Source organism: Kogia breviceps, chromosome 10 (genome assembly GCF_026419965.1).
Source record: "Kogia breviceps isolate mKogBre1 chromosome 10, mKogBre1 haplotype 1, whole genome shotgun sequence".
Lineage (NCBI taxonomy): Eukaryota > Metazoa > Chordata > Mammalia > Artiodactyla > Physeteridae > Kogia > Kogia breviceps.
The window spans coordinates 66,244,249-66,257,901 of NC_081319.1; the positions used below are offsets into that span (position 1 = coordinate 66,244,249).

Genomic DNA, 13,653 nt, shown 5'->3' on the forward strand with positions numbered 1-13,653 from the left:
GAACTCATGCTAGCTCCTGAATTTCATTTTGTGCCACAGAAATGCAATGCCCCATAGAAGATTAGCTGTGGTGCAGGCTGATGAACTCATAACTACTAAGTTTACCATAATAACACATATTAAGCTTCACTGATGTATTTTTCAGTTTTCAGTTAACACTGTAGTTCAAAAAAATAGTCTCCCCAAACAGAAATTGACAAATGTTCATACTTGATATTTGTTGTTTTACCTTTACAAGGACTCATATATTTTCTTGACTTCTGTTGTTTCACAAAATACAATTGTATACTTTGTTCTCAAAGCATAGGATAGTCCAGTTTTAAAAATCCTCATAGTCCAATTCAGAAAATTGAACTGACAGTTCAATTCATTCAATGAAAGTTTGGACACCTACCATGTACCTGATTCTATAGCTAATGTTTAACAACTGGAATAGATTAGTGCTTCCTTGATGTAACCCTGCTAAAGGAGTTAATATGGTTACAAGGTCAGGTTATTTGAGCTTAAAAGGTCCAGGGGAAAAAAAAAATCACCTTACTTTTGCAAAGCCTGAGTTTGACAGTAGCCTTGGAACACTGTGTCTTCCTAATGTGAACGGGAGGCTCTTAGTTGCCTGTCTTCCAAACTACTATGTCCCTGTGGGCTTCAAGGGTCTAATATGTCTGTACTTCATAAAAGCATGCTTTCCCAAGCATCTCTGTGTCTTGCTGACATGAAAGAAAGCAGTGCCATGTATGTGTGCATCCCAAGGCCCCTTTTAGATCTAAATTTCTATACTGTATAGTATCCGTAACTAAGAAATAGACACTTCATAGTTAACCATCATAACTTTTTGTTCATACATTTTAAAACTCAATAAACAGCCTGGGAAATTTTGTTACAGTTTCCAAAGCACCCATCATGGTGATGAGAACATAGAAAACTCCTAAGAAGCTTTATTAGATTGATTAAAAGAACATTTCTACAGTTTTATCTGAGCTCTAAAATAGAATTTCTGAGATTTATAAACCAATATAAATATTTAAGAGAGAGTACAGAGGCCCTAAAATGCTAAGCACCTCAGGACTTTACTTCAGAATTTTACATTATCAAGCCTGATTTTTTTACTGTTTTCACACAACTTAGGAAATAAATAAGAAAATCTATGCTTTATTTAATAGGATAAAGTAAATCCAGAGCAAGAATTAGGGCTCAGTCCTGCTAAGAACAAAGAAAAATTCACCAGATTTGCCAACCACATATTTCCTTTGAGAGATTAAGGAAAATGTAAGCGATTTAGGCTATGAATATATCACATCATCTCTTTTCGGGTCCATACACCTCAGCCTTCATGGGTGAAGATCTCTCATGTACATGATGAAGAGAAGGAAATCTCCACCTGCAGCAGGAACCCAACACCACTCTCTCAGATATTTACAAGATATGGGAAGTACAATCTTTCTACTTATCCATATATATATTTCCTGAAATAGGCATGGTCTATACATATAGAGACTCTTTTATTAACATATATGTCTGTTATACTATTCTGGTGTTTTTCCACATTTTGAATTTTTCATTTAGAAATAGAAATATTACCTTTCTTGCTTCTTTTATCATCTTCCGAATGGTTTCCTTAATTGTAAGTAGTTGTGCTCTTGGTGGATGAAAGAGGAGGTCAATATGGGTCCCCCTTAAGAGTCCAGGCATCACATACGGCCAGCCCAAGTCAAGATTTGGAGCTTCCACATCAGACTCAATGGGCCAGTAAGTCCCTGAAGATGAGGTATCATCGTAGGAATTATCAATACCATGTGCTGTGCTTTGTGCCACTTTTTGAACATTTTTCAAAATATAATTAATTTCTTCCTCAGCTAGAAAGTCTGACACTCGTTCCTTGGCAAGAAATTCTTGGTATGCATCTAACCCCTGTTCAATCAGCGTGTCCACAGCTACTCGATACCATTCCTTGTAGTGAGGTTCAATGTAATTGTCTAATTTACACTCGTCATTCAAGGAAGAAAGCATTGATGAGTTCTCCATACTTGCAAACCTTTGACAATGGCACTTTCAAATGTCCATTCGTGCAGGGATGAGAGGTATCTGGGAATTTAAAAAGAAGGAAATCAAAATCAGTTAGAATTCTGTAATCATATGTTTCATAATCCATGTCAACTGTTATTTTTACATTTACTCATAAAAATGAGTACCAGTAGCTCAATATGACATACATTTCATATCCAAAGTGGCAATAATTATACCATAATTCACACATCTATCACAAATAAGCTAAACAGAATCCCATTCACAGACTGCTAGCTGATATTCCTTTTCCAAGTTACCTCTAACTTTAGTTTCTCATCTAAGGAAATACACCTTTCTTCTCTGATATCCAGAAAGTCCATCCTTCTTAACTTTAATCTGGGATTACACATGGTGTGATCAGTTTCTTTTTGGTTTTAAAATATTTTAAAATAGAATTAGAAGAAAACCAATGCCTGGCCAACCATTTATATAAATCTTACTGAGTACTTGTTATACATATATCCTGAAGAAATATAAAAAGCACAGAACGCTTGTCTTCCAGGAACTTATTAATTAGATGAAGAGGTAAAATGTACACACAAAACTGTTTGTTACCACTTTGAACAAAGACATGTATTGCTAAGGGCCAAAATGAGTACTGTCTGTAGTCAATGCTTTCGGAATAAAAGCAAGTAGAGATCAATATGGAATAAAAGAGTTACGGATAGCCTTGCACAGGAGGTGGGCTTCAACTGAACCTGGGGCAGTGAGTAAGAATATCATCAGGTGGAAAGAAGGAATATTTTCATCCCACGTAAAAATGTAAAACTTAAGCAAAAGCACAGAACAGGTATGTGCTTGGTACATTCAGGAGTTAATTTAAAAAAAAAAAAAAAAAAAAAAAAAAAACCTTGGTCTGCTGGAAATGAGGATCCTTGTATTAGGGGTAGGAGATAAAGTTGAATAGACAAAATGGAGCCAGGTGTGGAGGGCCACTGGAAACTGTTGTGATTCAGCAAAACTTGTGTTTAAAACAATTAGTCTGGCAGTATCAGGGGAGTGGAGGAGAGACAAGTAGCTAGGAGAGTCTTTCAGAGTTCAAACTCTCAGTGAAGACGTGATAAGAATATTCAAGTGAAGGTTCAAAGCATGAACTCCTGAAATTTGATGGCTTGACAACATACAGGTGATAAAAAAAATTCAGGACACCAAAGACAATTCAGATTTCTCTTAGGAATTAAAATCTGCCTATCTGAGCTCACGCCCCATCCCTCATGCCCACAAAATGTTGCCCACAAAATGTTATCTGTTCCATAATTCCCTGCATGAGATACTGGACTGGACCTTATCTCAATCAAATAAGAGACTTTCCAGGCTTTTGAAGTCAGGATCTTCATTGTGTGGATTCAAACAAAGTACCACCCTATGATGTGCTACAAGCACAAAAGGGCTTATTTGACCAAAAACATCTTTGTCAGTGGCCCTGCTCTAGTTTACAATTTTACACTTCACTCAGACTATTTGGTCTCAGGTTTACCAAAAATCAAATGTGACTTGGGAGGGTAACCCAGGAAGCCATTACCATTTATTAACTCCTTACCTGAAAATATGTAACAAGAGTCACTACTCATAGACAGAAGTCGTGAAGGAATGGACAATAAATAGGGCCGTAAGTTTTGCTGGGGGAGAAAAGATCAGAAAAAGATCCAGCATATAGGAAAGCAGAGATGAGGAGTGAGGAAGATACAGGGTACCTTATGTTACTATTTTAGTGCAGATAAGCTTAAGTCCATCCCTAGGATCAGAGTTTTTACAGAGAAAATCTAGCAGTAAAGAAAGCCTAAAGAGTAAATCTGATACAAAAATAAAAACAGGGCTTCCCTGGTGGCACAGTGGTTGGGAGTCCGCCTGCCGATGCAGGGGACACGGGTTCGTGCCCCGGCCCGGGAAGATCCCGCATGCCGCGGAGAGGCTGGGCCCGTGAGCCGTGGCCGCTGGGCCTGCGCGTCCGGAGCCTGTGCTCCGTGGCGGGAGAGGCCACAACAGTGAGAGGCCCGCGTACCGCAAAAAAAATAAAAACAGAGCATGTCCCTTTGGTCTCCTGGAGGGTCCTCAGCTTGAGCCATAACTTGATCCAGGCCAAGGAGACTGGACCTGTCCCTGGGTCCCAAGACCATCAGGCTGTGCAATGTGGCACCTGAGTTCTGGGCAATACCGTCTTCCTGCTCCACATGGTATTATGGTGGAGCTTTGGGTAACACACTCTCACTCCTCCATGCGCAGAAGGAGGAATAAATACCAAGCTGTCTGCTCGTGTGAGAGATATGGTATGAAGAAGTAAAATTTGTTTCTTTTATTACCTAATTACATTTAACTTAATCTATTGACATGAACCAGGAAGCCAATGAGGAAACGTTCATAAATGTCTCAGTCTTGTATAAGGTGCCATCTTCTTTCGAATGACATTTTATTTGAGTCCAGATGTTCTCAACAGGGGAGATTTGACCCCACCCCCATCTCAAACGAGAACAATGTCTGGAGATGTTTTTAATTATAAGGATTTGTGGGGAGGGTGCTACTGGCATTCAGTGTGTAGAGGCCAGGGATGCACAGGACAGCCACCCACAGTAAGGAATTCTCTGGTCCAAAATGTCAATAGTGCCAAGGCTGAGAACTCTTCATCAAGTTGCTTACTTCCTATGCATGATATCATACTACACTAATTGATGACTTTTTGGTGTTCATTACAGCTCTCTTTGGCACATAACACTCATTTTTTAACAAAGAAATAAGGTTTTTATTTGCTTGAGAAGATCAATCCATTTGATGAAAGTATAGTTCCCTAAGGTTTAGTGAGGTGTGGTTCTCATTTGATAATTCCAGTCCATGAAGGGACAAAGATCCAGTGATCACATGAAAATCACAGATTATTTGTAATTGTTAAAAACAGTAGGTAACTGCTGATTGTTCATAACAATCCCAAGTTTTTTGAGCACTCATTTGTAAACTTTTAAAATTTAACTTTTGGATTCCTATAACTTGTGATGTTAACTGCCTATGACTTATCTGGAAATTAAAATGTATAAAGTGCTTTAAAAAACTATATTCATTTCTGAGCTTTACCTATGCAAATATATACTCTGCAACTATAAAAAAATGTATTATTGAACTACGTGTAAGCTGAGAAATCACAAAGATCGGAGGGATTAGGAAAGTAAAATAAAACTAGGAGGATAAAATGAAAAGTTAATTATGAAGGAAAAAACAATTGAAAATGAGAAAAAAGCAAAACACTACAGGTCTAGTCAAATAGCAAAGCCAGAAATGATGCAGAAAAACACACCAAAGGAAAAATGCAACAGCCATAAGCACCGAAGTTGAGATATGATTTATAAGGGTTAAGAAATAAATACATTTGATTTGTCCTGCTGGAGAGAGGTTATCTTTCAATGTCTAGAGATATCCATTTATTGCAAGAGGTGTTTACAAGGGATACTTGTAAAGGAGCCATCTACAAACAAATTTTAATGGAGGAGAGCAAGGTAATGGCACCTACATAAACAGCTACTGCAATAAAATAGCACCAGTATTTAGTTACAGACTTAATATAATACTTTTAAGAGTTCAATTATTAAATATTGGAAGGGCTATAATTGAGGATAAAATGAATTGGGTGTACCTTTAAACATACAAAAAGCATTATTTAATTCATAACCATTAAAAACTCCTAGAAAGTATATTCTTTCAACATACAGGATAGAGTCAATAAGTAGAGAAAAATAAAATCCCGCCATGATATAAAAGCTGAGCAGAGTGCTAGGCTCAGCTGCTATTTAAGTGACTCACTCCAGAAAAAGAGCCTTGGAAAATACATGATTCAAATCCAGGCCCCCAAACCACTACACACTGCATTTGATATCAAACCTTTAGTGTAACTTGAGGGAAGCATAAATTCCAAATGTTAAATCTATAAATACAAAAGCTATAAACAAGGTATAAAAGAATAGATTTCAGTGCATCGGCCACTCTGAAAAACAGGTTTTTTGCAGGTTCATTTATAAAACTGCATATAAATACACAACTAACACACGAGGTAAAAATTGCACTCCTGGGGTTGATCCCAGAGAAATGAAAACTTATTTTCACACAAAAACTTGTACATGACTGTTCATAGCAGCTTTATTCATAATAGCTCTAAACTGGAAACAGCTCAAATGTCCTTTGCAGGTGAACATGATACAAACTGTGGTACCCTCATACCACGGAACATTAGTCAGCTATACAATGAACTAACTTCTGATGCCTGCAGCAACCTGCATGAACCTCAGGAGAATTATGCTGGGTGAAAAAAGCCAACTCCCAAAGATTCCGCACTGCATGATTTCATTTATAAAACAGTCTTGAAATGACAAAGTTATAAAAATGATCAGATTAGCAAATGCCAGGGGATAAAGAAGGGGTGGATGTGGCTATAAAAGGGCAACAAGGGGCATTTTTGTGGTGATGGAAACTTTCTGGATCTTGACAATATCCGCGTCAATATACGGGGTGTGATACAGAATGACAGTTTTTGCAAGATGTAACCACTAAGGGAAACTGGGTAAAAGATAAGGACGAATTCCTCTGTATTATTTTCTCTCAACTTCATGTGAATCTACAATTACCTCAAAACAAATTATACTGATGAGCAATTTCATCTGCCTTGAATAGAAAACAAAAACAACACATAGCTGGGAGGGTGAGAGCTTGTGTGCAGGCTCACAGCACCAGGTTCAAAGCCTGCTTCCCAAATTACCGTAAGTCCCCTACATAATGAACCTTCAAGTTGTGTCGAAGATGCAAACGTGGGTTCCATCAATGTCAAGCGCGAGTGAAACTGCAGCTTGCCCTCTGATTGTGTTAGCTGGGTACCTAGGCTAACTTTGTGGGACTTACGAACAAATTGAACTGAGGAATGCACTCTCGGAACAGAACTTGTTCATATGTAGAGGACTTGCTGTATTGTGAAGCTCTTGGACAAGTGACCTATGTCCACAAGCTTCAGTCTGTGTTTGTTACCAAATGCAAGTTCATGTTCCTGACCCCCAGTGAAGCCAATCAAACTGAAACATCAGAGTTTGGAGCAGAGAAAGGCTTATTGCAGGGCCCAGCGAGGAGAACTGGCGGCTTGGGTGGCTCACACTCAAAAACCCCAAGCTCCTCACAGGGTTTCAGCAAAGCATTTGTAAAGGCCAGGTGAGGGAGGGACATCTCAGGGAATGTGATCATCTGAGGCACAGTTCTCTGACTGGCACAGGCTCCGGACGCTCAGGCTCAGCAGCCATGACTCACGGACCCAGCCGCTCCGCGGCACGTGGGATCTTCCCAGACCGGGGCATGAACCCGCATCCCCTGCATCGGCAGGCGGACTCTCAACCACTGCGCCACCAGGGAAGCCCTGGTGGTGGTTTTTAACATCTGAAAAACTCAGGAAATATGAGATGCTATTATGGGGGGATACTTCAGAGAGGAGCTAAAGCAGAAGATAATGGGGGAGGGGTCTGTCCCAGGAAGGCCCCATAGGGTCCTGCTCAGTTACATGTTAGTGGCATTAGGTCATTCTAAGGAATAAATGAGGTACTACCCTTAAAATATTTAGCTTTTGCCATAATTATTATTATACTACCATTCCTATTTTACGTTTTAACAATCTGTTAGAGTATAAGCACTATAAAGATTCAAAAATCGTTTGTTCACAAGTCTTTTAGGATTCAAAAAACGTAGTGTTTTCTGTCATCCCATTAACAATGTTATGCACTGTTTTGTCAACTGCAGTATTAAGCAAACAGTCAAATCTAGTCTCCATTTGTTTATGGTTTCTGATCTAAGAAAATTCATTGAAAAGACTTCTGAAATAAGAGGTCAGTGGAAAAATGCTCCAAGGAGAAATTACAAGCTTCTTAAGTGACAGATAGTCTGAGGTTATGATTATTTCATGTACAAGCAGCTGGCCCCAAATCAGGACTTTGACTGAAAAGTACCAAACAGATCAAAGTTGCCAGTGTCTTTGAGGTCCTTTTCCCAACTTCCGTCTTAGGCTGTTCGTATTCAACTATTGAATGCTGTTATGAATTCAATTGTGTCCTCCAACAAAATATGTTAAAGTCCTAACCCTCAGTACCAGTGAATGTGATCTTATTTGGAAATAGGGTCTTCTTCGTAAGAGACAGGACATAGACAAATACACAGGGAGAACTCCAAATGAGGACAGAGTTAGAGATTGGAATGCTAAGGATTTCTGGCAACACCAGAGCTAAGAGAAAGCCACGGACAGACTAACCCCTAGAGCCTTCTAAGAAAATGAGGTTCTGAGGAAACCTTGATTTCAAACTATTAGCCTCTAGAACTGTGAGAGAATAAACTCTATTGTTTCAGGACAAAATTTGTGGTAGTTTGTTATAGCAACACAAGGAAGCTAATATAAACACACATAGGATTGTCTTTATTTGTAAACCTTAAAGAACGTAAAATAAAGGAACTTAATAAAAAAAAAATTTACCCTCCACAGGTAATTTCAAGTGTTTTTTTAGTTTATGTGGTATTATAAAACCAGTTCTCTGACATAACTTCAATGTTAGGCAAATTTCACTAAGGGACATTTTATAGTCTTTCAAATATTGAGGAAAAAATGCCTCATATCACTCTTTTTTTGGGGGGTGGTGAGAACTGACTCTATGATGTGTATCAAAATGTCTACTTATAGAAGATGAGAAAATGTTTTATAAAGGATTGTTTCAGAACATCCCTGTCTTATAAAATCATAATCTGTGGTGGACCACTGTTCAAAATCATATATCTCTTCTTTGTTCAAATTTGTACCTGCCAAGATAAGTTTGACTTTGATTATCAGAAATTTGAGATGACAATTAAAACATTAAAGAAGTTACTGTTAAATTAAAAATTCACTATAATACTGAAGCTGCCAAGGACAACCTGATATCTAATTTGGGCATCCAAATGTATTAGGAGATTCTAAGCTGGCTTCATAATAACACTTACAACAAAATGGTCCAGTATCCAAGAGCACAGGTCACAGGCTTCCCACAGAGCAAGCCAAGCAATACATGCCTGCGTGGCACATGCAATCAGAGTGTGGGTGTAGATGTCTCCACACGTGGGTCACCAACAGAATCGCCCATCTTATCAAACTCATGAAAAGCACAAAACTAAGCAGCTCCAACTCATTTTATAAATCCCAAATGAAAATTCCATTTGCTCAATATCTAATCATTTATTAGTTTCCTTAATCTCTTTCAATTGGGGATAGAATGATGATCACTTTCACTCAAAATAATTGCAGGGTTTGTTTATATTGGCTGCTCTTCAATATATTTGCACCCCCAGTCTAAACTATAGTTCAAATGTAAGAAAATAAAGGCCACCAATTTATGTTAATGACATTAAAACATAATCATTCACTACCATTTGGAAGGATTTATTGAGTAATTCCTATAAAGAAATCTGTAGGAAAAAGAATAAACACTTTACTGAGAGAACATATACCTAATAGTCAAACTGCAGAGGATTACTCTATGCATGGCTTAAAATGCAAGAGAAATTAGAGTAAAATGACTCTTTGACCAATATCTAACCTGTTACTGAACTGTGTTTTATTATGATGTTAGTACACCAGAAGCTCCAATGGATGGAACAAGGTCATCCTCATGGATTGTAACTCGTGCCAAAATGCTCCATCTCCGCCTGGTCCTGATCAATGTGTGTAACAACCATTTGGACTAATAAATAGAAAAACATTGATACAGTTTATGGAATTGAACAATAGCATATATATTAGATGCCAGAATCAATATTCAACATGAATTCAAATGATCTTAAGTAGTGAAATATAAATTTACTTAAATGTAATAAATCAGCTGGATAGGATTAAACTCAATAAAATAAATTTTAAAGTTTGAATTTACATTTAAAACTAGCTATACAAGCATAGGATGGAGGAGGGTTTGGGAGCAGATTATGTCATAAAGAATAGTTGAATAATTGGAATGTTTAGTCCAAAGAGAACACAAAGATACGCATATTAGGGTAGTCTTTAATTACAAGAAATGGTGAAGCAGAATTATTTTAAAGGCAAATGACAAATCACAAGTTGGCTCAGTGACCCAGAGTGGGAAAGATGGCCCAGGATTTGACTTCTGCTCTGCCACATACTGGTTGTAAGACCTAGGTCTTCATTATTTCAGGGCTCAAAACCTCATGTTCCTCACCAGGAAAACAGGTAAAATAACAGTACTGATAGCAAAGGGTTTCTATAAAGACTAAATGAGATAAAAGCTTTACTCTATATATCAGCCACAAAAACTGCTAAAAATGGTGAGGTAGTCATATAGGAAGGAGTTTTATTCAGTAATAAGGCTCTATTTTTCTCTTTCTTACTGAGAACCCTCTTTCTGTATGTAATCACACAGAGGACCTATTTTTGGATAGAGTCCTATAATGTGTCACAAATTGGCTTCCCGGGGGACCCTTTGCTTTAAAATTTTAAGATTATATTTATTTTGCCTTCTGAAGAGACCTGGGATACCCACAAACTCACGAACTTTGTTTTGGAAGCAAGGAAGTGGTTAGGAAAGCATTTCTTAGTCAGGTGTAACAAAGACCTGCCTACTATGCCCTGTCCTGGATTCTCCAGAGTCAACCTTCACAGTTTAGCTTCATGTTTTTGAAGTTAAATAAACAACATTATACACAAATGCAAAACAAATGAACAAAAAACCCAAGAAAGTCAGGTGTCTCTAGTAGTTTTAATACCAGGCAAAAATGCTTCTGTTATGATGCTATATGGACAACAAGCAGGCTACCAAACTACAAGAGCAAAATTATAACTAAAGAAAATTCATCCAAAACCAAAAGGAAATACACACATAAAAATGAGAGTGCTTGTCTTAGAGTGGTGGTTCTATGGGTGATGTTTTAAAACTTTTTTACACGTTTCTGTATTTGCCAGATGTGTATCAATGAATATGTATTGTTGGCACCGGGGAAAGAGAAAGTTGATAAAAGAAGTATCCCAACAGTTTTGGGTGTTTTGTTTGTTTTTTTTTTTTTTTCGGTACATGGGCCTCTCACTGTTGTGGCCTCTCACTGTTGTGGCCTCTCCCGTTGCGGAGCACAGGCTCGGGACGCACAGGCTCAGCGGCCATGGCTCAAGGGCCCAGCCGCTCTGCGGCATGTGGGATGTTCCCGGACCGGGGCACGAACCCATGTCCCCTGCATCAGCAGGAGGACTCTCAACCACTGTGCCACCAGGGAAGCCCCCAACAGTTATTTTTGACTTTAGAATGTTCTCCTCTTTTTTTCAGTCATGTGCTAAGTTGACTGTAATAGGTAATTTAAAACTCTGCATATAATAATTATTAGACTCTGCAGTCTAATAATTATTACAAAGCAACACATGAAAAAGTACAAAATGTCCAGAAAACAAAGCTATGGTCACACGGACCACAAAGAAAAAAATAAAATTAAAATAACTACATGTGGTTAACGAGGTCTTAGTAAGTAGCTCAGAGATGCACAGTGTCATCCCCAACTCTCAGGGGTCAGGACCAGAACCAGGGCAAGGAGTGCCACAGCACTCGTGGCACCTGTTATCACATCTGATGCATCAATTAAAGGCCTTATCTGCTATACCTCCTTCACTAGACTAGGAGCTCTGGGATAGAGGAGACTCTCTGTTTAGCACATTCATTAATGCTCAGGATGGACATAATTGTTAAATAATAAGCTAATCACATACTGCCTTAATAACTCAAAGTAAGAGAATGAGAGGTGATTGAAGTATGATAGGCTAAAAAATGCCAAAATATAAATTTTTTTATAAAACGATAATACCCATGCAGAACTTTTAAAGATTGAAGCAACTACTTGTTTATATTAACTAGAGGTTAATTTTTTGATAATACAAAATATTACCCATTTGTAAAGCACTTTTAAGAAAATAATTAGAAACCCAGTGACTGCTGTAAGTCATTAGATAAATCCAGAGATCTCTATCAAAAAACACAAACACTTATTTCAAATGAGCTCTTTGTCAGGAGAATGGAGATGTTATCAAGTATCACTTGGGGATTCTAACAAAAATTTGTATTTGGAAATGTTTAATTATGTTGAAGTCATTCTGAAAATGGCTTCTGTGCATTTAACCTTTTTTTAAACATCTTTACTAGAGTATGATTGCTTTACAATGGTGTGTTAGTTTCTGCTGTATAACAAAGTGAATCATCTATATATATACTTATATCCTCAAAAGCCCTCCCTCTTGTGTCTCATTCCCACCCTCCCAATGCCACCCCTCTAGGTGGTCACAAAGCACCGAGCTGATCTCCCTGTGCTATGCAGCTGCTTCCCACTAGCTATTTTACACTTGGTAGTGTGTATATGTCAATGTGACTCTCTCACTTCGTCCCAGCTTACCCTTTCCCCTCCCCGTGTCTTCAAGTCCATTCTCTACATCTGTGTCTTTATTCCTGTCCTTCTCCTAGGTTCATCAGAAGCATTTTTTTTTTTTTTTTAGATTCTATATATATGTGTTAGCATACAGTATTTGTTTTTCTCTTTCTGACTTACTTCACTCTATATGACTGACTCTAGGTCCATTCACCTCACTACAAATAACTCAATTTCGTTTCTTTTTATGGCTGAGTAATATTCCATTTTATATATGTTCCACATCTTCTTGATCCATTCATCAGTCGATGGACACTTAGGTTGCTTCCATGTCCTGGCTATTGTAAATAGTCCTGCAGTGAACACTGTGGTACATATCTCTTTTTGACCTATGGTTTTCTCAGGATATATGCCCAGTAGTGGGATTGCTGGGTCATATGGTAGTTCTAGTTTTAGTTTTGTAAGGAACCTCCATACTGTTCTCCATAGTGGCTGGATCAATTTACATTCCCACCAACAGTGAAAGAGGGTTCCCTTTTCTCCACACCCTCTCCAGCAATTATGCTTTGTAGATTTTTTGATGATGGCCATTCTGACCGGTGTGAGGTGATATCTCATTGTAGTTTTGATTTGCATTTCTCTAATGATTAGTGATGTTAAGCATCCTTTCATATGTTTATTGGCAATCTGTATATCTTCTTTGAAGAAATGTCTATTTAGGTCTTCTGCCCATTATTGGATTGGGTTTTTGTTTTCTTGATATTGAGCTTCATGAGCTGCTTGTATATTCTGGAGATTATTCCTTTGTCAGTTGCTTTGTTTGCAGATACTTTCTCCCATTCTGAGGGTTGTCTTTTCATCTTGTTTATGGTTTCCTTTGCTGTGCAAAAGATTTTAAGTTTCATTGGGTCCCATTTGTTTATTTTTGTTTTTATTTCCATTTCTCTAGGAGGTAGGTCAAAAAGGATCTTGCTGTGATTTATGTCATAGAGTGTTCTTCCTATGTTTTCCTCTAAGAGTTTTATAGTGTCTGGCCTTATATTTAGGGCTTTAATCCATTTTGAGTTTATTTTTGTGTACGGTGTTAGGCAGTGTTCTAATTTCATTCTTTTAAATGTTAAGTGTCCTGATTTCCCAGCACCACTTACTGAAGAGGCATTCTTTTCTCCATTGTACATTCTTGCCTCCTTTATCAAAGATAAAGTG

The 13,653-nt window shown here is 37.9% G+C and overlaps 1 protein-coding gene across 1 annotated transcript in view; it reads right to left on the reverse strand.

The window, feature by feature from the left end:
* The window catches only part of FAM83B (family with sequence similarity 83 member B), a 76,912-nt gene that overhangs the window by 53,947 nt on the left and 9,312 nt on the right, over nucleotides 1-13,653 (reverse strand). The window contains exon 2 of the mRNA XM_059076267.2: nucleotides 1,579-2,082. Within this exon, the coding sequence (XP_058932250.1) occupies nucleotides 1,579-2,022 (444 nt within the window). The 5' untranslated portion in view covers nucleotides 2,023-2,082. The remainder of the gene's footprint in view (nucleotides 1-1,578; nucleotides 2,083-13,653) is intronic.